Raw genomic sequence first — 26,566 nt, 5'->3', positions numbered from 1 at the left:
ACTTTAAACAGACATAGGTCCTTAAAGGAATTGTCCACCCCCAAATTTGAATCCTGTCATCACTTACATTATATATATATATATATATATATATATATATATATATATATATATATATATATATATATATATATATATATATATATATATATAATATGAGAGAGAGAGAGAGAGAGAGAGAGAGAGAATAAATGAACATTTTATTTTTTTGGGTGATATTCCTTTAATGTATCCCTGAAAAAAAGAGGGGAAACCACCTCCCTTTTTAAACTGTGTTTAACTTTACACAATAAAATGTATAAACATTCACACATTTTAAATTATGAAATACTACAGGAGGGTCAGAGACAGTTTAATCTGATTAACATCCTTTAAATATATACACACCCTCTCTCTCACACACACACATTCATAAACAGTGCACATAATTTCAGGCCATAGGGTAATCTGTATTATAGACAAAGACATCGGATACAGTATATTTAGAAAATTGCAACGTTATTCCCATAATCCCTTACTTTGTTAGTTTAGAGTTTTGCAATATATAATGCCTGTAAATCACACCTTCCCTTCTAACGATATGTTTTGTGGTCTAACCACATCTCTCACTGAGGACCAAACTAAACAGCCTTGGATTTTGAGGGTTGAAGTGACACTACATTTACAGTGGCACCATTGTAAACTTACCATGAACTCAAATAAGAATTAGTTTAACCCCTTAACTGTCACTCACATTTTTGAACATAGACTTTATAGTGCACGATTCAAACTTACATTATAATTCATGAATGAAAACATTTTGTAAGATGATATTGATGTACCATTTACATGGTAATGCAATGTCTGATTTTAAAATGGGTTTTAAATGATACATTTTGAGATTAAGTTTTCAGTTGATATATAATTTCTGATGATTTCTAAAATGTGAAAGAGAAAAATGCAACAAAGTCATCTTTTTTTTTTTAAACAAAGGTCAAAACTCCTGTTTCGGTATAATGTAGATTGTTGAGGGTGCACTCTTAATTAATCTATTATTTTTCCTACATAATTTTTAACAAAAAAACATTGGTAAAATATATATATCTGGGAGTCTTAGACCTTTCCAACGATATATAGTTTATCAAGGTTAGATTAGATTTAATTGTAATATAGTGAAGTAAATGTAGGCGTCCCGTATATGGCATAGGGTGCCAGTAAACTTAAAATTAATGGCAGACTCCAGATAACTTTACTGCCATATGACCTCGTTCCATCAGGATGAGATTAAGTTACAGTGATTATTCTTCGTGACAAAGATGAAAAGAAAAATCCCTTTTCCTAAAGTAAGAGAACAAACCCAGTCACACATTAAAGTGCACAGATGTGAATGTTGTCTTAATTGTAAAATATTGTCTCAGACCACAGGAAAGTTAACCTGAGAAGTTTTCTTTTTGGTGGAGACTGGTAGATTGAGAGGCCTTGTTCTTCTTTCATCAAACCCTCAGTGGATAAGGTTTTTGTTCTGGAATGGGAGTTGAACTTGTCCTAAACTGAGCTTGAATGTGAACAGGCGATGTTATAAAAGTGGCACAACGGTGACTCATTTCCTGGCACATTATTTCACTCTAGCCAATCAGAGCACAGCAGGATACTTCAGTGACCAATAGGAATTAGAGTTCACAAAAGGGCTTGGTAGTGGTTATCAGTTATTGCTTTGTCGCTGCTGTGTTGATTGTTCCTGATGCTCTGAGAGCCATTGGCGGCATATGTCATGCATGACAGAGTCACCTGAGCTCTCAGCGGCTCGCATCACATCCTGTACAAATGGAGCAGCCTTCACTAGCTCAAGCTTCACAGCCTGGAGATACGCTGCCCGCAGCTTACTGCACTGAAGATATGCCTTTATCTAGAGAGAGAGAGAAAAAGAGAAAGTGTGTGAATGAAGAAGAAAGAAAGTGTGTGAGGGGGAAAAATAAAATGACAGAGAAAGAGAGAAACCGCACTTTGTTTTCTGGACTCTTAGACTCCAGAATCAGGGCCTCTAGTTCTTTAGCCTAAACAAAAGAAAAGCAAATATTTCCATTTATTTGTGTATTTATTATATAACAATTATATAATAAATGTATAATCACTGGTCACTTTATTAGGTACACCTTGATAGTACCGGGCTGGACCCTCTTTTGCATTCAGAACTGCCTTAATTCTTTTTGGCATAGATTGAACAAGGTGTTGGAAACATTCCTCAGAGATTAAAATCTGAATGTCGCAGCAGAATTTGAGACTCATCAGACCAGGCAACATTTTTCCAATCTTCTACTGTTCAATTTTGGTGAGCCTTAGCCTGTGTGAATTGTAGCCTCCGTTTCCTGTTCTTAGCCGACAGGAGCAGCACCCAGTGTGGTCTTCTGTTCATTCTCCTCTGACATCAACAAGGCATTTTCATCCACACACCCGCTCACTGGATATTTTCTCTTTTTCAGACCATTCCTCTGTAAACCCTAGAGATGGTTGTGCATGGAAATCCCAGTAGATCAGCAGTTTTTTTTAAAATACTCAGACCAACCTGTCTGGCACAAACAACCATTCCATGTTCAAAGTCACTAAAAGCCCCTTTCTTCCCCATTCTGATGCTCGGTTTGAACTTCAAGTCATCTTCACCACATCTAGATGCCTAAATGCAGAGTTGCTGCCATGTGATTGGCTGATTAGCAATTTGTGTTACCAAGCAATTGAACAGGTGTACCTAATAAAGTGGCCGGTGAGTGTATCTTATTATATAAAATATATTTATTATACAAATGCAGCAATACAAATCAAGAAAGAGATACTAAGGTTGGGAACTCACATCGGCTGGACTCTTATCAGCCACTGACACACAGCTGAGCACGATAGCATCACAGTCATGTTTAGAGGCCGTCCCAGACTCCCCTACACACTTCAGAAGCTGCCGCACAGACAAGTACTGACGCTGCCGGACAAGGCGCTGTCCGACCCGTGTGTACAACACCAGTGCCTCCAGCTGGAAGTCCTACATCACATAAAAGAAAACGAGAATCTGAGTCAAATGTGTATGAGACAAAAACTCAACCTGTAATGGTTGTGTTGTGACTGCTTTACCTGTATTACTCGATATGCAATGCCAAAACCTTCCTCAATGTTCTTGCCTCCCAGCATCACCTGTGCAAAGTGCAGCCAGAGGTTACAGTGTTTGTGAGATATAAATCTAAAAGAAACAGCTATAAACATGTCACAATGCACTTGTTCGGGCTTTTGTTATACACATACCATTTAAAAGTTTAAATTTAAAATATTTTCAAAGAGACAGTCATTTTAAACTGAAATAATATTTCACAATATTACGTTTTTTACTGTATTTTCAATCCAATAAACAGTCTCAGTGAGCATAAGAGACTGCTTTCATAAAAGTCTCCTTAAATCAACCCTAAACCTTTGAATGGTAATGTAAATATTAGTCACAGACCAGATCTTGTTGCATGCATGTCAACAACAAAAACATTAGAATTTTCGCCATCTGATTTGGGCCGCTATCAAATTTTTTAAATCCCATATATTTCTTAATATATCAGTACACTGAAAAAAAAAAATCTCCATTAGGCCATGCATTGTAAATGCAGCCTGAGTGTACAGCACTTCAAGCATAATGTGCACTTTGAACATTAGGAAATAGGATAATTTTTGCTTCTATTTCAGTATTCTGTAAGGTTAATGCTGTTAACCATATCTATACAGTATCTATTTTCCCACAGTATGCATTATTCATGTGTAATTCAAAACAATCAGCTTTCCGCAATCAGCTCCAAATTAAATGTGTAAAATCCATTCAGGGAAATACTTACAGTTGGACACTTACAAATATAATATACACACATAACACAAAGCATAAAAGAGCAAAAATGAATTGGTTTATTGATTCAGTTTGATAGCTTAGTTAAATATCTTTGATTTATTTTTATTTAAATTGATATGCAACACCTTCCCCTCACCTTCACATATTCAATACTATAAATGCAAGACTTCAAGTCTTAAATGCAACCTACAAAATGTACCATTTAGCATTGCTCTGCAAATTTTCACAGGCAAAATCCGGCCATTTCAATGGAAATCCATGCAACTGGAAATTCTGCGTAAACGATTTCCTCACACGGGTTTCACAATGGGTTCCAGTTGGACATGCATATTTGGCATATTGTTAAGCAGAAAGACTTCTGCGTGAGCTGTGCTTCATACATCACTAAACTATTGACAATGGACATTTTTGTCATCTAAATATTGCTAAAATTTCAGTGATGTAACCACACAGATATGGAAGGAGATGCAACAAATGGACTAGACTGCGTCTATACAGAAGAGCATGTTTTCCTAGCTCACCTTGCAGGCCACGTCCATCTTCATGGGGCTGTTTCCAAACAGAGTGGGTGGGACACTCTTCCCTGTGAGGGCAGGACCTACAGCTGTCTTGGATGGTGAGCTTGCACAGCGGTGTAAGAAGCGTGTCACTTCCAACTGCAGCTCAATTGTGTGTATGTGCCTGCAACATTTATTTTCCATTACCACACAAAAATAGCCCGAAGGCAAAATACTGAGGAACTTAATGGAAACTCTTACCAGTACTGACTAAATAATATATAAATTCAGTGTTTGTTATTATACATAATGCAAATAGTAGCAAATTATATTAAGCTGTTTAATTTCTCCCTAATAAATATAATTAAAATAACTAAAATCAATTTGATTAAAACCTTTTAATACCTGGAGACATCAGTGGAACTCATTTTCTTTCTGAAAGAGGAGCTGTGTGATTTCCTGCGGCTCTGTTGTTCCTGGAGGTAAGTTCTCAGGTGCTCTTTGGCTCGAATCAGCCAATGCTGCTGTTCTCCCAGCTGCAGGTGAGCACCATGAGAAAAGAAGCGGATACAGGTCATAGTGGCACGAATGTGATCCTACAAAGAGAAAGGAGAAGATTATAGAAGCATGCTATAAAGCAAGAGAGAAAGTGTATGTGTGTTTTTAAGTACCATCATGAACTGCTGGAGCTGGTACAGAGAGTGGTAGTGTCCCCTGCGCTGCAGTAACTGACAGGCTGAAAGAAGGTAAGGACCCCAGCTCTCCAGCGTCGAGTCTAGAGCTTCTAAATGACCCTGCAAAGCCCCCAACCGCCCACTTTCAAGACAGGGCTGAAAGATGCCCTCCAGAAACACATCCTCTGAACACTCCTAAAAAACAGACGTACAGAGACAAAAAGATAGAGAGAGAGAGAGAGAGAGAGAGAATCTTTATATATTATATATTATCTTATTCTATATGCAAAAATTTAATTATTTATGTTATTGTATAATTAAGATCCATTCAGCAATATTGTGAAATATTATTACAATTTCAAAGAACCGTTTTCTATTTTAATAGATTTTAAAATGCTATTTATTTCAGTGATGGCAAAAAAAAAATCTGAATATTCATTAGCCATTACTTTAGCCAATTTATTATCAATATTGAAAATGTGCTTCTTAATATCTTTGTGGAAACCGTGATATATTTATTTTTTCTGTATTTATTAACAGCTTTCATTTGAAATAGTGTCTTTACAATCACTTTTGATTAGATTAATGCGGCCTTGCTGAAAAAGTATTTCTTTCTTTCAAATGGTAGTGTAGTTCTAATAATAAATCTGTGAGGTATAAATTGCTCTGTAACTTTGCAAAACCTTTTTGTGTAAGTGGGTGAGTGCGTCTCTCAGGCAGTCGTGACGCAGGTAAAAGCTGATGAGGCTTAGGTGTGTGCCATAAGAGAGCAGGTAAAACAGACACTCCTGATAATAGCCACACTGCTGAACTCTGCTCTCTACTCCATCTAGAGGAGCAGAATCAGAGAGAGCCTCTTCCAGCTCACGCAAAGAGGCCAGGATGTCCTCATCCACAGTCTATATAAAAAAGGAACACAAAAACAGACAGTGAGTTTAGAAACACCCTTGTCAAATCAAGGATCCCATAAAATCAAGTCTCTGGGTCTGGGTGTAGCATTACCGTGCTCCGAGTGGGTTTGACTGTGGACTCTAGGTGCTGAACGATCTCCTGCAGAAGTCTCACTCCATGGTTTAGCTGGTTCCGATCTACTGGTGCTTTCAGACAGCGGGCAAATTTCTCTCTAGCCCTACTCAGATTTCCAGCCTTCAAAGACGCCATACCCCACGCCTGCCAAACGCTGTTCGGGTCTAGTCCACTCTTAGTCGACACCTGAGCATTATAAACAAAAATTGATTGTAAAAACACAGCTGAACCCAAAATCTAGTATCATTATCATGAACATTCTGCCCAACATCTCCTTTTGAGTTCAACAGAAGCAAGAAAATCATGAATGCGAGTAAATTATGACATTCAGGTTATTTTTGACTGAACTATTACTTTAAATCTTGAGTAAATACTCTCACCTCCACAGCCAGCTGGTAGTATTCTGCCTCTAGCAGTTGGTTGCGCAGACGTGTCACTGCAGTCATTTCCTGAATATCGTCCAGAGACGGAATATATTTGTAGTTTGCACTGACTAGGATCTTCAACACATCCACCTTACTGATATAGCTAATACAAAAAATACATGTAAAATACAAAGATACACTATTTTTCAAAAGTTTGAGGTCAGAATGTATTAAACTGATCAAAAGTGACAGTAAACATTTATAATGTTAGAAAATTTTTTTTTTTTAAAAATGACAATTGCTTCCACAAAAATATTTAGCAACCAGCACAACTGAAGAAATCTTGAGTGCCAAATCAGCAAGTTAAAATGATTTCTAAAGGATCATGAGACACTGAAGAGTAATGATACTGAAAATTCAGCTTTTAAAAGATATTGAAACGAAGTACAAATTTTTTTAATTGTTATGCTCAAATGTCTCAAAATATTGTGAAATAGTATAAGAGACTCTTATCGGATTTATTCTGGTCTTACTCTAAGAGTTCATGCTTTTGAAATAAAATACAAAAAAGATATCACAAACCCAATATCAAAAAAGTTGGGACACTGTACAAATTGTGAGTAAAAAAGGAATGGAATAATCTACAGATCTCATAAATTTATATTTTATTCACAATACAAATGTTGAAAGTGAGACATTTTGAAATTGAATTTGAAATTTTGGATTTCATGAGAGCGACACCTTCCAAAAATGTTGGGACAGTTAGCAATAAGAGGCCGGAAAAGTTAAAATGTTCATATAAGAAACAGCTGGAGGACCAATTTGCAACTTATTAGGTCAATTGGCAACATGATTGGGTATAAAAAAAGCCTCTCAGAGTGGCAGTGTCTATCAGCAATCTATCAGATCACCAAATCTAGTGTCTATCAGATCACCAAATCCCCCAATGCTGCGGCAAGTGGAGCAATATCAGAAAGGAGTTTGAAGTTATCATCATCCACAGTGCAAAATATCATCCAAAGATTCAGAGAATCTGGAAAAATCTCTGTGCGTAAGAGTCAAGGCCGGAAAACCATACTGGATGCCTGTGATGTTCGGGTCCTGCATCACATACAGGAATGCTACTGGAAATCACAACATAGGCTCAGGAATACTTCCAGAAAACATTGTCGCTGAACACAATCCACCGTGCCATTCGCCGTTACCGGCTAAAACTCTATAGGTCAAAAAAGAAGCCATATCTAAACATGTTCCAGAAGCGCAGGCATTTTCTCTGGGCCAAGGCTCATTTAAAATGGACTGTGGCAAAGTGGAAAACTGTTCTGTGGTCAGACGAATCAAAATTTGAAGTTCTTTTTGGAAAACTGGGATGCCACGTCATACGGACTAAAGAGGACAAGGACAACCCAAAGTAATTATCAGTGCTCAGTTCAGAAGCCTGAATCTCTGATGGTATGGGGTTGCATTAGTGCGTGTGGCATGTGCAGCTTTCACATCTGGAAAGGCACCATCAATGCTGAAAGGAATATCCAAGTTCCTGAACAACATATGCTCCCATCCAGACGTCGTCTCTTTCAGGGAAGACCTTGCATTTTCCAACATGACAATGCCAGACCACATAATGCATCATTTACAACATAATGGCTACATAGAAGGATACAGGTACTGAAATGACCAGCCTGCAGTCCAGTTCTTTCACCCATAGAAAACATTTGCTACATCATAAAGAGGAAGATGCGACAAAGAAGACCTAAGACAGTTGAGCAACTAGAAGCCTGTATTAGACAAGAATGGGACAACATTCCTATTCCTAAACTTGAGCAACTTGTCTCCTCAGTCCCCAGATGTTTGCAGACTATTATAAAAAGAAGAGGGGATGCCACACAGTGGTGAACATGGCCTTGTCCCAACTTTTTTGAAATGTGTTGATGCCATGAAATTTAAAAATCAACTCATTTTTTCCTTAAAATTATACATTTTCTCAGTTTAAACATTTGATATGTCATCTATGTTGTATTCTGAATAAAATATCGAAATTTTAAACTTCCACATCATTGCATTCTGTTTTTATTCACAATTTGTACAGTGTCCCAACTTTTTTGGAATCGGGTTGGTACATTAAGTTTGCACAAGTAAAGCTGTGTGTTTCTCACCTGTCACAGAGTGCCAGCTCATGGGTGCATCCTGCATTTACGAACATGAGTTTGGCACTGAATAGCAGCTGACGCATGACATCTGTCAACAGACGTGCATCCACCTCAGGATTGGTCAGTTTGCGGGAGAGTGAGCGGCAGTGGCCAATCAGCTGTTGACCGCAGGATGCGTGATCACTGTGTAGCGTCAGTATAGCGACACACAGTGATGCACTGGGTGCCTTTAACATACAGAGAGACAATTTGTAAGAAATATAAATGAGATCATATAAAAGAGATCTCATTTAAACCAATCACTGTCAAAACAAGCAATCCTTCAGCTCCATTGTGACCAGAGAATCACACCTGTTCATAGTAGAATTCGCTCTTCAGCTGCTGGTTCTCTACCGGGTTTGGACTCAAGCGGTACTGCTTTTGTGGAACCTCAGGCAGACTGAGAACCCAGTTTAGGACTCCATCAGCAGATGCAGGACTGCCAACTCCTGAGAATTTTTTTTATTATAATATTGCAATAATCTTCCGAGTAAATGCACCAAAATTTTATCAAAACAAAGAGATTTGTAAATCTCAAAGATGAGAATGAAAAATATCTTGTGTGTGTGACATGAACCAAACAGAGGCAATTTTACCTTCCCCCTGATCGAACTTCTCATCTGAGCTGCAATAAACATAACATAAGAGATCAAGGAACATAAAAAACCTAGATTAAGGTGAGAAGCTTCACAATTTAGCTGTGTTACAATTAGGAATCATATACGGTATATAAAATCCAGATGCTGTTCTGTCTTCTCAATGGTTCTGGTTCCTTAACACGTTGTTTCTAAAACAAATACACTACTTTTCTAAAGTTCAGGGCCATTAAGATTTATGTTTTTAAAAGTATCCTATGTTCACCCAGACTGCCTTAATTTGATCACTAATACAATAAAAACTGTAATATTGGGAAATATTATTACATTTTAAAATGACTGTTTTATGGTTTAATACATTTTAAAATGTAATTTATTTTTGTCATGGCAAAGCTACATTTTCAGAAGTCATTACATCTTCAGTCTCGCGATCCTTCAGAAATTATTCTAAAATGATGATTTGCTGCTCATTAATGGCACAAAAACCCTATGACCACTTCTGCACTTATGAAGTGTGATTTGAAAATATGTGTATGCATGTGTCTTACTCTGGGTGGAAGAAGTTGTAGCACTGGTCACAGACTCTGACAGGCTCTTCAGAGCCCTCTGCAACCATCTTCATGCTGGAGCAGGAATGACACACCAGTCTGCCACAGCGCCTGCAATGGTGCCGTCTGTTAAACTGGCACAGGAAAAGGGTTATGTTAAGACTCTCAAATTCTTACAGAGAGGCCAAATAAAAAAAAAAAATAAAAAAAAAAAAGAGCAGAAAAATCACAGAAGGAGCACATCCTATCACACATCACATAAGCTTATTCACAGCCCATCTCACTCATACACTCTGCTTCTCTCACCATGGTGAATCTCTCCCTCTGGCAGACCATACAGATGTGCTGTTTGTGGTCTGGGATCCAGTCCTTGCGATCAGGGGTTTTCTCCGGAGGGGTGAAAGGTGTGGCCAGCTGCCGGATCTTCTTCCCACTATGGTGTCTCTCACTGGAAGGGGTGTGCTTGGGTGTGCTGCCTAAAGAAAATTGCAAACATGACTTAGAAGCACGGTAACGTGAAAAAGATAGCACTGAATCATACAGTTGCTGACTTTGCAAATGGTTACAGAAAAAATGGGCATCATACACTAATTGCCTGAGGATCACACACACTTTCAACAGACTTTCAAGTCATTTCAAACACACATTCATGCAAAAACACGTTCCTCGCTGTAACAGACACATGACAAACAAAAATATGTTCTTCTAAAACAGGCAAAAAAAAAATCTAATGTCATCTGAAAATAATAATAGTCTGAAGCTAAAAAGTCTATTATCTGTGATCCTCGGTTGTCTATTGTATGATTATGATGACCGTTTTTTTCTCTAAAAGTTGGCAAGTCTGTCACACCTACTGTTTTAAAAGTTGTTCCAATTTTTGAAATTCATGCAGTGTTTTCCATTATATTAGCAGTAATTAAAAACTTGCCTTTTTTATCTTCTGGCTGCTGGTGCATGCTAATTAGGATGTGCATAAGAAAGCAGAGGTTAGGTCAGAGGAAGAGGTGTGGCTTATACCTGCATATGGAGGAGGGGTGTGGCTTGGAGAAGAGGGGCAACTCTCCTGGGCTGGACACTGCAGAAATGCATCCTGCAGACTAATGACAGAGTCTGAGACAGAGAAAGATGGGAGAAAAATAGATTAGTGGAAAAAAATAATTGAAATATAATGGCCTCACACCTAATAACATTGACAGGAATGTTGAAAAGGATTGATCCACTGCTCCAACTCACCAGAACGTGACAATGATCTTGGTGCATAAGGAAAATCAAGAGCCTTCTGGGCATACTCCGCCAGTAGGGTGTCAATGTGTTGGTGGGTGATACCGGTGTCCTGAGACGGCAGAAGGCTCCGTAGAGTGTTGATGGCAATAGTGGCCCAGTCTACCTTCAGATTCATCAGCAGCTGCTCCAGCATGAGAAGTGGATCAGACAGCAGGGAGAAATAGTCCTGACGAGATGCTTCGGGTAGAGTCAGTAGAACCTGCGACAGTCACACACACCACGCTATTCTGTCACAAGCATTTCTTGTTGCAGCTGAATCAGTGTGTTATTTGGTTAAATCAAACACTGTTACCTTGGAGCCAAGGTGAAGGGCATTGATGTGGCGCCTTCGCGCTGGGGTCATCTGACTCTGGAAGTGAAGGGTGAGGTAGTCTGACAGGAAGTGGCAAGCAGCTAATCCAGGTCTTCGATCCAAGGCTCTCTCACTAACCTCCAAACCCACAGAATCAGAGAGAGCCTCCAAGAGCTTCGTTCAGAGAGACATGGAGTAAAGTCACTTTATACAGTGCTCTTCACAGACCCTTTTTGTTTAGAATAAGAGTTACAAAGCAAATCACAAAGCTAGTTTATATCCTTTAATATGCATAGTATGGAAGGCCCAATTTGCATTCAGGTCATTGTCAGCATAACACTAGATACTGACTATACAATAGAAGCCAACAGAAATAATGAAAACACACATACACACCTGGAAAGCATCTTCTTTGTGATTCTGTTCAAGAAGGTATAGCAGGTGTTCAGTCTGCAGCTGCATTCGAGAGTGATCGGAGACTGGATACATCTGCACCCACTGGGTACACAACTCAAACTCCTGAAAACACAAATTTATCAATCATTATATAGGCCCTTTTCACTAAAATGGAAAAAATGCTTTAAAAAATTCGAAACACTTTGTAAACATTCACTCTGATGATGTAGAATTTCTTGTTTAATACTCTAGAAAACATTTTGGTCTGCTGTGAACAGCTGCAGATATTGAGTAGTGTCGCTAAATCGAGGCCATACAACAGGTTTTAGAAATCTCTTAGCTCTCTCGATTTCACACAGAATGGTTTAATGTTACCTGAATTCCCTCTCATTATGTCTAATCTCCAGAAAATGTTTATTTTAGAAAGCACTATGCTCTAATATGAACAGACACAAATTTACAGTAGGGTCACTGAATCTGACAATGTAGCATTAGAGGTTATGCTCATGCTACAGAAAGCATTTTGGTCAGATGTGAACAGCTGCAGAAACACAGGTGTGTGAATAGGCTAATGGTCCACATATTACAGGCACAGTCATGTCAAACAAAAATAATTCAGACACAACTTCACTCACAAATAACACAGCATCAATACATCCAGTTAATTTATTCAGTCGTCATCGTAGGAGATGCCCATGGTTTTGCTACAGTTTACAGTAGGTTTTACACAAAACTCACTTCTCCTCATAATCCAGTGATTTTTGTTTTTCAGATGTTTCTATAGACTCACCCTGGCCTTCAGCATTAGACTGAAAACAGATTCAGGATTCTTTGTAGACTCCTCCCTCAACTCCTGCCAAATCTCCCATGACAATGCTGGCTGCAAACTCAGCATCTACGAATATGGACGTTACAGGTTATATCTTTACAAACCTGGCACTGACTACAATCCAAAGACAAAACAGTAATTTTATCCTGTTAATACTTACTGGCATGTTTATGCATGTTAAAGTGTCTTATAAAGATGTTATTTAAATTATGGGAACACAGTAATACAGTTAAAAATACAAGAGCATTGGAAAACCGAGAATTCCTTTTGCAACAAGAGTTCAGTCTAACACCGAAACAGTAAATCAAGAGAGCATTGTTGTGTCAGACTGACCCGCTGGTACATGTCCAGCTCGTGTTTCCTCTGCTGAAGCTGCTCTCGGAGTGGATCCTGGGTGTTCTGGTCACTGAGACAGAATTGCAGCAGCTCCAAACACTGTTGTAAAGGCCAGCGGTCCAAACTCTGCAGAACCACACGTCCACGCAGCTCCCAGTCCCTTACACGAAACAACTGCTCCGCACTGCTGCATTCTTTACAAAGAGACATAAACAAGACATCTGTTAAACTTCCTTATTTATGGTCTTGTAAAGGACTGTCTGAACTCTTTAATTATGATTATTTACTGGAAAAATACCTCTAGAAATGTATTTATTTATTTTGCAACTTCAACCAATTTTTCAATTCACTAAATCAATTGATTTAGATTAATTCTCTTTCTGAACAATTCTTATCTACAAATTAAATTAACATCAAATACAAAAGATGATGTAAATAACACAATGATAACAATATAACCCCAGTTTTAAATTGGCCAGTGCCTAAATTATACATCGGTTTCCAGTTTACCATAAAAATATTAATCACTGTATCAAGCTTGAGAAGTTTCCATTGTATCCCAGTCAAAAACACTTCATATTAGCTACACATTAAACGTTGGCATGAAAGGGAAATTCATTCTATCTGCATATTAAATGCATATTACAGATCTTACTGTGAACAATTCATATGTTTGTTATTCTCGTTGTTTTTTGAACCTCATAATATTTAATAAAATTTTATAACTGGATCCTCCTTTAAAAATGTCAGACTTCAAATTTTCTAACTATGCATGAATAATTCAGTCTGCTTAATCCCTGTTGCTCAAAGTGCCACACCCATATTATTTACATCCAAAGAACAACTGATGCATAATCGCATTTCCACCCTATATTTTTTATTTTTCAATAACCCATTCCATTTGGATGTATGTCACAGTACATAGAAGAAGAATAATGTAATTTGAAAAAGTTATGTTGCCACTCCCATTTCACTGTATCTTTACAAGACAGTGAATAAACTGAAAACTAAATGTCTGCAGAGGAACAAAACCCCAGAATAGAATAGAATAGAATAGAACAGAATAGAAGATATTTTTTCACTTTTGATGGCAAAAGAGACACTGCAGACACCATGTCACCCAGGTAAATCTTACCTTGCAGTGCAGTGCATGCCAGTAGTTTGTCCCGGAGTGCCTCCTCCTGACTGCAGGGTTGTACATACAGCTCTAGGAGGTCTAAGGCTCTGTTCAAATCACCCATATTTAGTGCTTGCTGGAAAGCCTCAGCAGCCATTTCTTGTCCAACATTGCCTTGCATGCCAGAAAACAACATTCCCACCACAGGCTTCCCACAGAGAGCCATCCCAAGACCCTCATCTGCTTCCAATGAGACCCCTAGAACGGGCTCAGCCATGGTCCGAAGGTACATTCTCAGGATAGGGAAGCTTTTAAGTAGGGCTTCCCCTTCCTTTAAGATCTGGTCTCCATCCAAAACCACCTCTTTACGCCCAGATCCGCGCAAATATTCTGACCAGCCAGAGGATGTTACCCGGGTCACGCCACCCCGACTGGCACTGAGGCAAGCCAGTGAGGTGACGAGGGGTGAACGGGACTTCAGGAAAGACAGCGCAGATGGAGTGAGGAGAAAACAAGAAGGAGGGCATGAAGATGGTGAGGGCGGAGAAGTGGAGAGGTTGGAGGATGTAGCAGACATATCCTCCACAGATACCTCAGACTCAGAACTGGGGTCAGAGGTTTTGGCAGGGTCAGAGAGGTCAAGGGCAGGGGCGCACTCCTGAGCGTACTGCTGGAGAATTAAGGCAATGCTGGCTGGGCAGAACACCCCACTACTGAGCCCTGCAATCCTTGGCTGCTCCTGAGAAAAGCTCACAGTCCTAGAATCCCACAGGGGTAGAGTTTCACAGCAGCGCTGAACTACAACCTGTTGCACACTCAAACGCAGCCGCTCTTGCTGCAGGAGAGACAGAACCCTGCAAATAGAGACAGATATGACTGATTATAAATATTTGATCATTGTAAATTGCAGCACTTTAAGACAGACAGACACTTATTCACCTATCTGGTGCCACTTGTCTGTCAAACAGCAGAAGAGAGAGAAGCTGGGTAGGCGACTGAAGTAACAGTAAAAGAGGATTTCCGAGTTTCACTTCCAGGGATTGATCTAAAATCAGATCACTAATGTCATTCTCAGAGCTCTTGATACTTTATAGACATGTCTTTTCAAGTCTGTTGACTGGAATCTTTAGTCTTACCCTCTGACGATAGACTGCGCACTAGTACTGAAGCCAACACATTGACATAATCAAGGAAGTTGCGTATGTAATCTGGCCTGCCAGGGGTGCTGTCAGGCTGAGACGGGCAAAGCTGGTCCACATACTGTAGAAGTTGTTTCATAGCAGTCCGCACCGGGTGGGAATCGAGTTCAGACTGCTTAAGACCAGCCTGTTCTGCCAGTGCTGTCAGAAGAGTGCTCCCCACCAGACCATCTATTGCAGGGGAACAAAAGTAGCCAAATTTAATAACATAAATTATCTTTTAAAGGGGTCAGGCTACAGCAAATGGAAAAGCTTCAGAATAAGAACCGTGTTTGATGTAATATGACATGTTATTGCATCAAGAATTAAAAAAGCGCCCCTCGAGAGGACATCCAGTCCATTTACTGAATATAAGCTGCAAAAACATCTAATATCTTAATTTTAATTATGATTCCTACATTTTACCAGTTTTGACTATCAATATTTTTTAAATTCATAATTTCAACTTTTTGTAATGATTATTAATTTTTATGTTGTAATGATGACTCATAACAAATCAACTTAATTTCAACTTTTATGACATAATTTCTACAATTTAATTACAATTTTGTCTTTTTTTGTCTGTCTGTCTCTCTCCTTTTTCTTTTTTTGGTAATAATTGGTAAGAAAAAAAAAAAAATTCCTTAAAATTTCATAATTTCAAAATTTTGTGTCAATTGTTTTCGAAATGGGCTTCCATTAAAATCAGCCAATTAGAATCAATAAAAAAAGAATAATATATATATATATATATATATATATATATATATATATATATATATATAAATGATATTTTTGGTTTTAAAAATGTATGACCCCTGACCCCTTTTAATGTCTGCAGACTACAGGCCACAGAAAAAAAAAGCAATGAAGTAATTTACTTATTACCAACATTTTAGACAACAATAAATTATATAAGGTGCTTAACAGAGTGAGCACTAATTTGAACAATTCTTAAAAAAAAAAAAAAACACAAGAGGCATAAAGTTTTGTAGTGTGCTGAAATGATCACACAGATAATGCCAGGCTCACTTTGCTAATACCTGAGGTGTTGGTGGCAGAGGTCAGGGTTTGAAGCGTGACCTCTAGGCGCTGATTCAGGTTCAGCCAGGAGGTGATACTCTCCTCTGTTAATGTTGAATTACAAGACAGCAGCACTTCCTGGGCACTACAGCCAAAGGGACTGTAGACATCATTTTCCTCTCCATTACAGTCTAGAGTAGAGAGATGTTAAAATAAATAGGTTATGTAAGGTAAAACTAAATTATCAGTGTGCGTGCAAGTGTGTGGAAATCTTCAAACTAGTTTTACTTGTCCCTTTGATGGCGGAGGTTCTATTAAGGACCTTGCTGATTTGTTGCAGTACTGACGGGAAGCCTCTAATACCGTTGGCATGAGGAACCTTTGAATCTACTAGTACACCTGCGGTAGACAAAATAAGGCAGAACTCAGCAATAAAGATGGCCCAAATAAAAATGCTTCATGCAAACTCACCTCTGGCCTCCAGAAAACTGCTGAGTCTTCTTTCGGCAGTCTCGAGCAGCTGCCTTGAAGTTTTCCACAGTTGGCACTGACAGCAGGAGAGGTCAAAGGCTGCCATAGCTGAAGGGCTCAACTCTTCCAGCAGGGGTCGCACGAGGTCTAGGGAGTCTACAGAGCACTGGGAGAGCCAGTAATGGTCCTCTAGACAGGGTATTGGACTGCTCAAGCTACTGAGTAAACGTTCAGCCACATCAGAGATAGAATAAAAGGCCATGCCTGAGGACAGAAAGACAACAAGTAGGTCTATAGATATCACTAATTCACAAAAACATGACCCACTTTATTATTTTAGGGGTCAGCCTTAGATAATTTTACCACCACCCTGCATCATATTTGAAAAATTAAATCCAATATTTGTCTCTTACTAATTTTAGGGTGCGGATTCAGTGCCTGATTTTCACTAGTCCATCACACCTTCTCAAAAAATATGATATTTTATAGCATTTTTGCCACAAAGTCTTGGATCGAAATACTAAAATCCAGGGTAATTATAGTTAACAAAAACTGAAGAAAAAAAAAATTATGTAATAAAATAAACATTAACTGAAATAATTCTTATTTTGTGAATAAAATTATAATAATAAACTGAATGTGATTTCTTTTTTTTACCGTATCATCCTCAAATTAGTTAATAATAGGCTTTTGTGTTTTTTGCTAATCAACCATTTTTTTTCAAGCTGCTGGTCTGTGTAGTAATCCAAGTCTATGGCCTGTCCTCTTTAAATGTGTTTTGGGCAATACCTGCGGCTGCTGCACTCCCAATGCTTTGGAGTGTTATTCTGCTGCTGCCCATTCTGGTACTGCCTGCTGCTGGAGCAACACCCACTGTGCCCAGACCCTCAGAAGACGAGGATGATGAAGAAAGTGACTGGCTCTCGATCTTCTGCTCCACCTGAGCCAGCTTGGTCAGGACATCACAGTACCGATTCATAAAGACCAGTTCACCTGCACACTCAGAGTTCTCCAAGCCATACATCACAATCACCTAATAAACACACATAACACAAACACATGCCATTAAAAAGAAGCCTAAATGCATGGATCTGATCCAACAATGACTAATGAGGTCCAACACAGAATAAATCGGTGCAAAAAATGCCTTGCTAGATTCCTTGCTAATGACTTGTTTATATGTTGTCTGTACTGTCTTTAATAATTCATGGGGCAGCACTATGTCACTAATCAGGTACTCTATCATCACTGGAATGACATCACATCTCTGCTGTATTCAGAAAGAAAAAAAACATCCTATTTAACCTGCTGGGCTTCTATGTAGTTGCCTCTTCGTATGCAGGCGATGAGGAGAGACTCAGGTGGGGAAAGCATTGCAGGAATCAGCCAGCTGTGCGGCCCACTACATGGACACACTTCACTCCCTGACGTGAACACAGCCCCAACACACGCCCCGCCATCTGAAAAACAGCACAAGCAATTATCAATGTTAGCATTTAGCCAGAATGTTGGAAGGAATTTTTAGTAGGAGTGTGTTTTTGAGTGAACTGACCTGAGGTGCTGGTGCTGACCTCCCCATTCTGTCGTTCGGATGAGGCATGATGTTCAGAGCCATGCCGATGGTTTCTTCTCTTTTTACGAACACCTGAACTGCTGTCGTCGCTGCCCTGGTGTTTCAGAGGCTGTGCCGGACTGAGGAGAGGAGATGGGAGGTACAAGACATCTAGAAACACAAACACACACAAACACTAATACATACATTTGCTGTTCAAAAGTTTGGGGTCATTAAGATTTTATATTTTTGATGCTCAGAAAGTCTGCGTTCATTTGATCAGAAATACTGTAAAATATGGTTGTTATTTCAATTGTTATTATTAGTCTTCAGTGTCACAAGATCCTTCAGAAATAATTTTATTATGCTGATTGGGTGCTCAAGAAACATTTCTTATTATTTTTTAATAATTGTAATTTTAATTTAGGATTCTTTGATTAACAAAGATCCAAAGAACTGAGATTATTTGTAATGTTTTGTAACATTCTAAATATCCTTCCTGTAAACTGATCAATTTAAATGTATCCTTGCTTAATAAAAAAAAAAAAAAAAAAAAAAACTCACCCCAAATTTTTAAACTGTAGTATATGTATTAAACCCTTGCAACATGAATATATCAAAATACCACATCACATTTCTCACCATTCCCATTGCCATAGTTACTAGTAACAATCTGCAATCTCCATTGGGCTTCTGCAGTGTATTTTGACAATCTTTGTGACCGGGCACTGAACGTTTCTGCAGTAACAGAACATCCCAGACTCTCTGCCAACTCCACATCGGCTGCAAGTGCCCTGCCATCCTCCTGCCCATCCCCACAGATGCCCTCCAAGCCCTCCCTCACCAGCCGCAGAATCCCCTCCATTACACTCAAGTCCACCAGAAACCCTCGACACCCTGAGGTCAGATGGCCCAGCTCAGGGTTTATCTGATCAGACTCTCTACTTTGGATGTCTTCCTTCAATTCCTCCATTTTTCCACCTTCCTTTTCTGCTCTTAAGATGCTCTCAGAAGGACTGTTCAGTTTTCTTCTCTCTGTGTTTGTGTCTGGTTGGGTTTCTGTGCCAGTGCTGATCTGATCTGATTGAGGGCTGAAGTCAGTATCACAAAGGAAGAGGAGAGAGAAAATGTTCTCCAAGAGCTCCAAACGGAATAATCCCGGAACAGCTTCCAGGTACAGGTGACATTCTGAGAGGTAGTGCTGGAATAGATCAGAGCATCCTGGGAAGAATACAGAATGGAAGAAAAAACTATGTCATCATATTTACTTGAAATGTGACAAACATATTTACAGGAAAAAGTTCAGTTGGTACTTTGGTACCATGATGCTATAGTTATGTTTAGCAAATTATCAAAACCATTAAAAAAAAACAGAAAGCCATGGCACATTTCTGTTACCATATTAAAAAAATAAAATGTAATAAAAAAAATAATAAAAATAAAAAACAATTTATACACAACCAGTAAAAAGCTTGTGAACACATATTTAATCTTTGTATTCACAATCACTATTTTCCACATTTTATAATAATGAAATCTTCAAAACTATGAAATAGGAATATTAAATCATGATACTTTTGTTAACTAAATGTGACAATTAAATGAAGATATCATGTTAAATTTACTCAAAAAGCTTTTAATTGGTTTTTATCAAGATTTCTTGATACAATGATGGGAGGAGACTTTTTTTTCCTAGTAGAAAAAAAACAGCAGCAGTCTGTCACCTTTAGTTGGCTCCTCCCCCTGACCCGCCTCTGTCTGCTGCTGATGCAGTGGCTCACAATCCAGGCAGCCGGTGTGCATGTGTGCATTCACACAGATGGCGTAGAGGGCATACTTCATGGCACAGAAGCCTCGAAACAGATTGATGTTCCGCTGGACAGAGCTGCTGGGTGAGTCCACTGATGAAGGCTCTCCTACAAACAAAGAACAAAGATTTAAAGTTTCTGCAGATTTGTGTGAATTCAAATGACCCCCCGTGTCTTATACCTGTTCTCTGAAGCAGTTCCAGAACTCTGTGTTCCTCATATTTGGCGAGGGGTGTCAGAGAGTGCAGCACATACAGGGCAGAGTGATGGTCCAGCATGTGTAAGTGACTCAGCAAGGCATCATGGGATATCCCTCTATACAAGTATGCATACCAGTACATAAATAAATATATGCACTACTGTTCAAAAGTTTGGGAATAGTAAATAAAAAAATAAAAAAGGATGCATTACACTGATCAAAAGTGACTGTAGAGACATTTATAATGGTACAAAATGAAAAATCAAATAATCCTGGAAAAAAAATATATCACATTTTCCGGAGAAATAATAAACAGCACAATTATTTTGAATGATTCAATCATTTCTGAAGGATCACACAACACGAAAACTGGAGTAATGGCTGCTGGAAATTCAGCTATGCCAGGAAAAAATTATATTAAAACAGAAAAAAAAAAAAAAACATTTGAATAATATTTCATAATATTGCTTTTTTACTGTATTATTAAATGCAGCCTTGGAGAACACAATACTTTATTCAAAACTTTGAAATGGTAGTGTAGATGAACAAATAGTTATTAATCCATAAACGGAGATAATTTACATCATTTCCAACTTTTTGACATACAGAAGTGTGGTTAAAGCAACAATTTCTCAAAAAATAAATTAAATAAAAGGACGAAAGAAAGAAAGAGTACAAACGGTGTTTTAACTCACGGGTTGTTCTGGTCGCACCATTCCAGCACAACAAGTTGAGAAGACAGCGTGCAAGCTAACACACTCAACACTGAATCATTTATCTTGGGCTACAGAGACACACACACACGCACAGAGAGAGTGAGAGAGAGAGAGAATTAACATACACTAATGTGGAATTATTCATCATATCAAACATAAATAAAGAGAGAGTCTATAAATCTGATTATCTCCTGCCCACTTCTACTGTGCTTTCAAATGGAGACACAATATCAATTGCTTTTCTTCTGAATGTCATCTATTATATCTAATAGACTCAAAATAATTAAGGTGTATACCTCATGAGTGCTGCATAAAAAAACATGGCACATTTTTAGAAAAGCTCAAGTCATGATCACAGCTTAACTGGAGGGGATTTTTGATGTAAAATGTTTTCATGTTGCCCTTAAAAATTAGGCTGTCCACACTGAGCGTTAACGGTTCTGAGCCATGTGCGGCCCCGATCAAACAACACAAAACTTTCTTGTTACATAAGGTTTATGATATGAAACAGGAGTTTTTCAGGAACTTAATGTCTTTAAAAGCTATTATTTAAAATCACAATAATGGCTTACTCTAACTGAAATTGCCATTTACAGACCGTCCGTCCATGGTGATGTTTGGACAACGTTATGTTTACAAGGTACTGGGTTGCTACAATGAGTGCTTTTTTTGGTGTTTATTGTATCGCTGGTGACAGGCCAAAATTTCTGTACAACTATTTGAAATGCAAAAAATTTAATCTGTTTAAGTGGCTCATTCTTGACCAGAATAAGCTGCAGAGAGGATGAAACTTTGTACTGCTAGTCAAATGTCTGACTACTGACCTGTTGGTGATGTAGGACTCTAAGAAGGGTCTTGGCAGAATCCAGGCTTTGACAATGCATCCAGCTCAACAACAACAAGAGGCGGGACAAAGCCTGAAATTCAGCCTGCAATAGTGTTTCTAGTTTGCCAAACTCCTCCCTCTTTATGAGATCTAATCCAGTGAGCTGCAAACAACACGGATGGATCACTGCAAATATGAAACTAGAGGAAACTTTGTGTTGCTTTCATCTATACACTTTTAAATGTTGTTTTTAAATGAATGAAACTTGATTAACTTAAAAGTCTCACTGACTGACTTAAGTGCTTAAGACACAGACAAACTGGACCTAACTTGATCATTTATTTCAAGACCTCCATTTGGCTGATTTTGTACACCTACCAAGACCTGTTCCAGAAAGTGCTTTCCCGTACTCAAACACTCAAAGTATATGGCTTTCCACACCAAACGCTTGTCAACATGACAGCACAAGCCAAGCATGACCCTTTCCAGATCAGGCAAGTCAGCTAGAAGGAAATAGAGTTTTTGAAATGCATCAACAAACAGTGATGTCTGGAACAAAAAAACAAAACAAAAAAAGATCACATGCAAATAGTGTGACAACTGAACATGTTTTGAAAGGGAACTCTGACCACATGAGCAGAAGTGTAAATAGTCAAAGTAAAGGAGGTGGCACTAACACCAGTAACAATCTCCTTCACTTCCTTAAAACACAGACACACACATTTAAAGCAATAACACTGTTTATAGTGGCTCAGATCTGCCTTTTAAGACTGCAAATTACAGTTGACCTACAGTTGATCTAGTTTTAGTTTCCATTTACAATACAATTAAAGGTCCCATTTTTTGCACTTTTTTGAAGCTTTGATTGTGTTTACAGTGTGCAATATAACATGTGTTCATGTTTCGCGTGCCGTGTAAAAAAAAACACTGTATTTTCACACAATTCACTTATCTTTATACCGCTGTTTTCACGGTCACAAAAACGGGCTGATGACTTCCTGGTTCTATAAAGTCCCTCCTTCAGAATTTCTATAACGACTTCTGATTGGGCCCCAGCTTAGAGCATGCTGACCTCCTGGTAACGCGATTGGGCTAGAACGCACGTGCTGGAGATGTACTTATAATCACAGGAGCGTTTTTACTGACGAGATGCGCATGAACATTGCATTGGTTTTTTTGCATAGCCCTAAACAGTGTTGCCCTTTGTGTAGTAAGTTACAGAAACTGTTAAACACACCAACTTAAATAATAAAGTACACTTACCGGTTGTGGTCCATAAACAACGCCTTCTCCAGACAAAGAGGAAACTGCTCCATCTTTCAAGAATAAGCTTTTTGCAAATCCGGCATTAAACTGATTGAGATTGAGGAAGTTGTCCTCAGCAAGCTGTCCTCAGCAAAATGTGCTGCACATAGTTTTACATGTGCATTATAATTTTCCGGAACTGAGTTAAACATAAATTGTAACCATTAATCTCCAAGTACAGCGTCCCTGGGAAGCCCAAACAAAGATGATTGGACTCCGAGATGAAAATATCAGAGTTTCAACGACATGTCGAACACAAACGCAGCTCTTCCTCTTCTCCGGAGCGCAACAAGACCACGCCCCCTGTTTTAGTGACGTCATTACTGCAGGAACTAGGGGGCTGTAGTCAAAACTGGTCGTTTTTTTGTAGGCAAATTCTGTTAAATAAAATGTATCGCTTGGCATTGAACTTTGAGCTTTAGAATTTTACAGATATTATTTATACTCTAACAACAACATTACACACTAACTAAAGTTTAAAAAATGGGATCACGAAGAAGGGGACCTTTAAGACATTTATAAATGTCACAAAAAACATTCAAAAATAAATGCTGTTCTTCTGAACCTTCCATTTGTCAAAGAATCCTGAAAAAAGCAACGTGATTTCACACTGATAATTAACAGAACAGATAATTCTATTAGTAGCGTTTCATCGTCAGTATTTGGCTAGAAGATAAAAAAAAAAGATCTTAGAAAAAAAAACACATATTAATGGAAACAAAATGTGATTCTGCACCTGGTTGTCTGTATGACCACAGTAAACTTAACAGACTTACCCTGTGTGTTTGGAGCTTCTCTCAGCAGTTTCTCTTTGAGTAGCCTGAGTGCTGTGGAGCTGTACGCCATCAACAGAGCCTGACCCTGTGGCCTCAGCAGACATCCCAGAATCCTCTCCTCCGTCACAAGCCCTTCTCTAGCTGACCACAAACCCATCCACAGGGTCTCAAGCTGTGCTTCTGACCTCCCCGGCCCCCACGGTGCTAAGGCCAGTGCTGAGCACACCTCCTCAACCCATTCCTCATTCCTCTCTTCCACAGGTATGTTCACTCGCTCGGTGAGGTGCTGGATGAAGACATCATGTATGGTGTGGTCTCTGGAATAGTCTGCATGCTGAAGGAAGCTGATGAGAGAGTGGCAGAGCCGCGGCTGCTGGCGGGTTAAAAGGGAACGGAGGCACGATAGAACAGCAGCACTCAGTGGAGCGGTGGAATCACCTGGAATCTTTCCCTTTACTTCCTCAGAGTACAGGAAGGCTTCATGCAGCTCCTAAGGAAGATATAAAGTAAAGTAGATGAAAAAAATAAAGATTCTGGAAGCTAAAGACAGGATGAAACACAAATTGCAATCATGGATTCTTCCTTATTGTGACGTATACCTAAGGGAAACAACTTCTCAAAAGAAAAAAAAGAAAATAAGGCGGCATTTCTGTTTGACTTTTAGCGAGTGTATAAATCTTTCAGGATATACACATCATGTCTATAGTTGCTGTCAAAGAGATTACGTAAATCTTGGTAAAAGTTATAATTGAGAGCTCCACAAATCATATAAACAATTTTACATTTAGGTGCAGTTACATTTACCATTGTTTACCAAAATAATTTCAATAGGATTCCATATATTTCCAAAATATTTCGCAACTGTTTTAAGTTGGTTGCACAAATTTGCCACACTGACCAACAGAAAATGTATCTGTCGGTGTGGAAGTGACTTCTGTATAAACTGTGCTTCATACATCCCTTACACTACTGACCATAGACAACATACCTTTTTTGCCTGCAAAATTCTGCTGGAAATTTGCTAATGTGATCGCACAGTGTTTGTTCTGTTATTTGCAATTGGTACATGTGATATAAGCAGTTTATTGGCTTCTGGAAAAAAAAAGTTACTATTTGTCAGAATCGGGACGGGGGGCTTGCAAAAGATTTTTTATTATTATTATACTACATGTCTTTCTCAACTGTGAGAGTAGAACCTTATCAGAGTACAACGCAAAGGAAATGATCAGCGGTTTGTCAACAAAAAGCCATAAAGTTGTTACAACAGTGTCTTACTACTCTACATGCATTTGGAGTCAACATACAGAAGTTTTATTAGTCATACCTCAAGTACAGATGGTGACACATCTCCAAGTTCCTCTAGAAGTAACATAAACTCCAGTTCTCTCTTCTCAGACCCGTTCACCTGCAGAGAAGGTAACCATAATCTTCTGCATCAAGAAAAAGAGGCACTGATACCAGGGATGAGTGCTTCCCGCTTAAAGCATATATTAGAAATTATATCCAGTGGAAAACACACCTTTATTTTAGTCTGCTTTTCCAGAACTTGAAGCCAATACCAGGCCAGTCTGTGAGGGCTGCCCACTGTTTCCCATCTAGGTTTAAATAAAAGCAAAACAGATGCCTTTCTTAAAATATCACAACTTTAGCCTCTTGAACCCTCTCCATAATGAAATGTTAAGCACCTCTTATAAACATTTTACCATGGTCACCATAATTTCCTCCAAAATTACTACTGTAACGAGTCGACCGTCCACAGAAAGAAGAAAAAGTAGATTTGTTTATAGTTCTCAATATTAGTTCATGTCGATTATGACTTGAATTATAACTCCTGTCGTTTCTGCCTGTCAGGATCACTCACCTGAGCGGGTATGGGTGTGTAACGATGGCTTTAACGATGTCGTGCGGGCTGTGGCCATCATCTCCCCGCGCATCGCTCAGCTGACCCACGCAGGCTGCCGCGAGCTCCCACTCACCGCTCCTCAAACACCGCCTGAAGAAGCTGAAGAGCTCGCGTCTGGAGCTCTCTTCTTCACGACCAAACGGATGCATGATAAATAGTCTGCTTTGATTCAGCCGTCTGTTGTGTTGAGCTCAACAGAAATATTGCTGGCTTGAGATGTGTTAGTGAATATTCCACATCTTTGAGAGAGAGGGTTTAGGAGATAGAAAACGAAACAAAAAAATTATGAGCCACATGAGGCAATATTTTGTAGGCATATCTGAGAGTGAGATCAAATAAAATTCAGAATTTATGCACACATATTCAATTAATGATCAGAAGAGCATTTATAATAAGGTATAGTTAAAAATGCGAAGCCAACTAAAATGTACAGACTTCATGTGAGCAAAACCAGTTAATAGTGTTAAAACTATTCTAAAGCATAAAATGCCACAGAATCGATTTAGGCTGTAAACGACTGTCAAAAAGTGTTTACATTGCGATAATGTGTGATTTCAACTTTGCTCTTAAAAGTAAAAAATCAAAACAACAGATACTGACCACCTAAAATAGGATGGAGGAGTGCAAACTGACTACACTATCAAAATTCTGTACAACATTTTACGCTGATGCACAAGAATATATAATTAATATAAATTAGCACTTACAATTCGGGATTGGCTCTGTCAGATGCGCTTGCCATCAACTGAGTGGACATGAGAGGCGGGTCACGTGACTCAATCAGCTGATCCAGGAGCTGTCAGTTCAAGGGTCAAA

At 38.8% G+C, this 26,566-nt stretch overlaps 1 protein-coding gene across 1 annotated transcript; it reads right to left on the bottom strand.

Annotated features, from left to right (window-relative positions):
• Positions 1–1,353: 1,353 nt before the first annotated feature.
• On the bottom strand, positions 1,354–26,559 carry LOC128026090 (zinc finger FYVE domain-containing protein 26). The gene is made up of 41 exons (XM_052612818.1): positions 26,458–26,559; positions 25,709–25,989; positions 25,367–25,442; positions 25,172–25,252; positions 23,848–24,337; positions 22,145–22,269; positions 21,765–21,929; positions 20,920–21,008; positions 20,207–20,340; positions 19,942–20,133; positions 18,860–19,438; positions 18,218–18,388; positions 17,971–18,125; positions 17,455–17,698; positions 16,666–16,929; positions 16,483–16,593; positions 16,215–16,385; positions 15,130–15,363; positions 14,933–15,038; positions 14,012–14,847; positions 12,874–13,070; positions 12,502–12,606; positions 11,712–11,834; positions 11,316–11,489; positions 10,973–11,222; positions 10,757–10,849; positions 10,046–10,215; positions 9,740–9,873; positions 9,192–9,220; positions 8,908–9,044; positions 8,563–8,783; positions 6,425–6,572; positions 6,021–6,230; positions 5,702–5,917; positions 5,016–5,213; positions 4,750–4,940; positions 4,369–4,528; positions 3,097–3,156; positions 2,825–3,007; positions 1,983–2,033; positions 1,354–1,885 (listed from the first exon to the last, which is right to left on the bottom strand). Exons 2-41 carry the CDS (start codon positions 25,897–25,899, stop codon positions 1,682–1,684), a joined length of 7,668 nt encoding a protein of 2,555 aa, XP_052468778.1. The 5' UTR covers positions 25,900–25,989; positions 26,458–26,559; the 3' UTR covers positions 1,354–1,681.
• Between the last annotated feature and the right edge of the window lie 7 nt (positions 26,560–26,566).

Source organism: Carassius gibelio, chromosome A13, assembly GCF_023724105.1.
Source record: "Carassius gibelio isolate Cgi1373 ecotype wild population from Czech Republic chromosome A13, carGib1.2-hapl.c, whole genome shotgun sequence".
Taxonomy (NCBI): Eukaryota; Metazoa; Chordata; class Actinopteri; order Cypriniformes; family Cyprinidae; genus Carassius; species Carassius gibelio.
The sequence above is the reverse complement of the archived record's forward strand: the minus strand, read 5'-3'. Positions and strand labels throughout refer to the sequence as shown.

Excerpts from the sequence above, each read along its gene's own strand:
- LOC128026090 (XM_052612818.1), bottom strand. The coding sequence starts at position 25,899 with ATGCATCCGTTTGGTCGTGAAGAAGAGAGCTCCAGACGCGAGCTCTTC. Across the intron at positions 25,253-25,366 it reads AAAAGCAGACTAAAATAAAG|GTGAACGGGTCTGAGAAGAG; the intron begins GTGTGTTTTCCA and ends CCTTCTCTGCAG. Across the intron at positions 18,126-18,217 it reads GGTCAGCACCAGCACCTCAG|ATGGCGGGGCGTGTGTTGGG; the intron begins GTCAGTTCACTC and ends GCTGTTTTTCAG.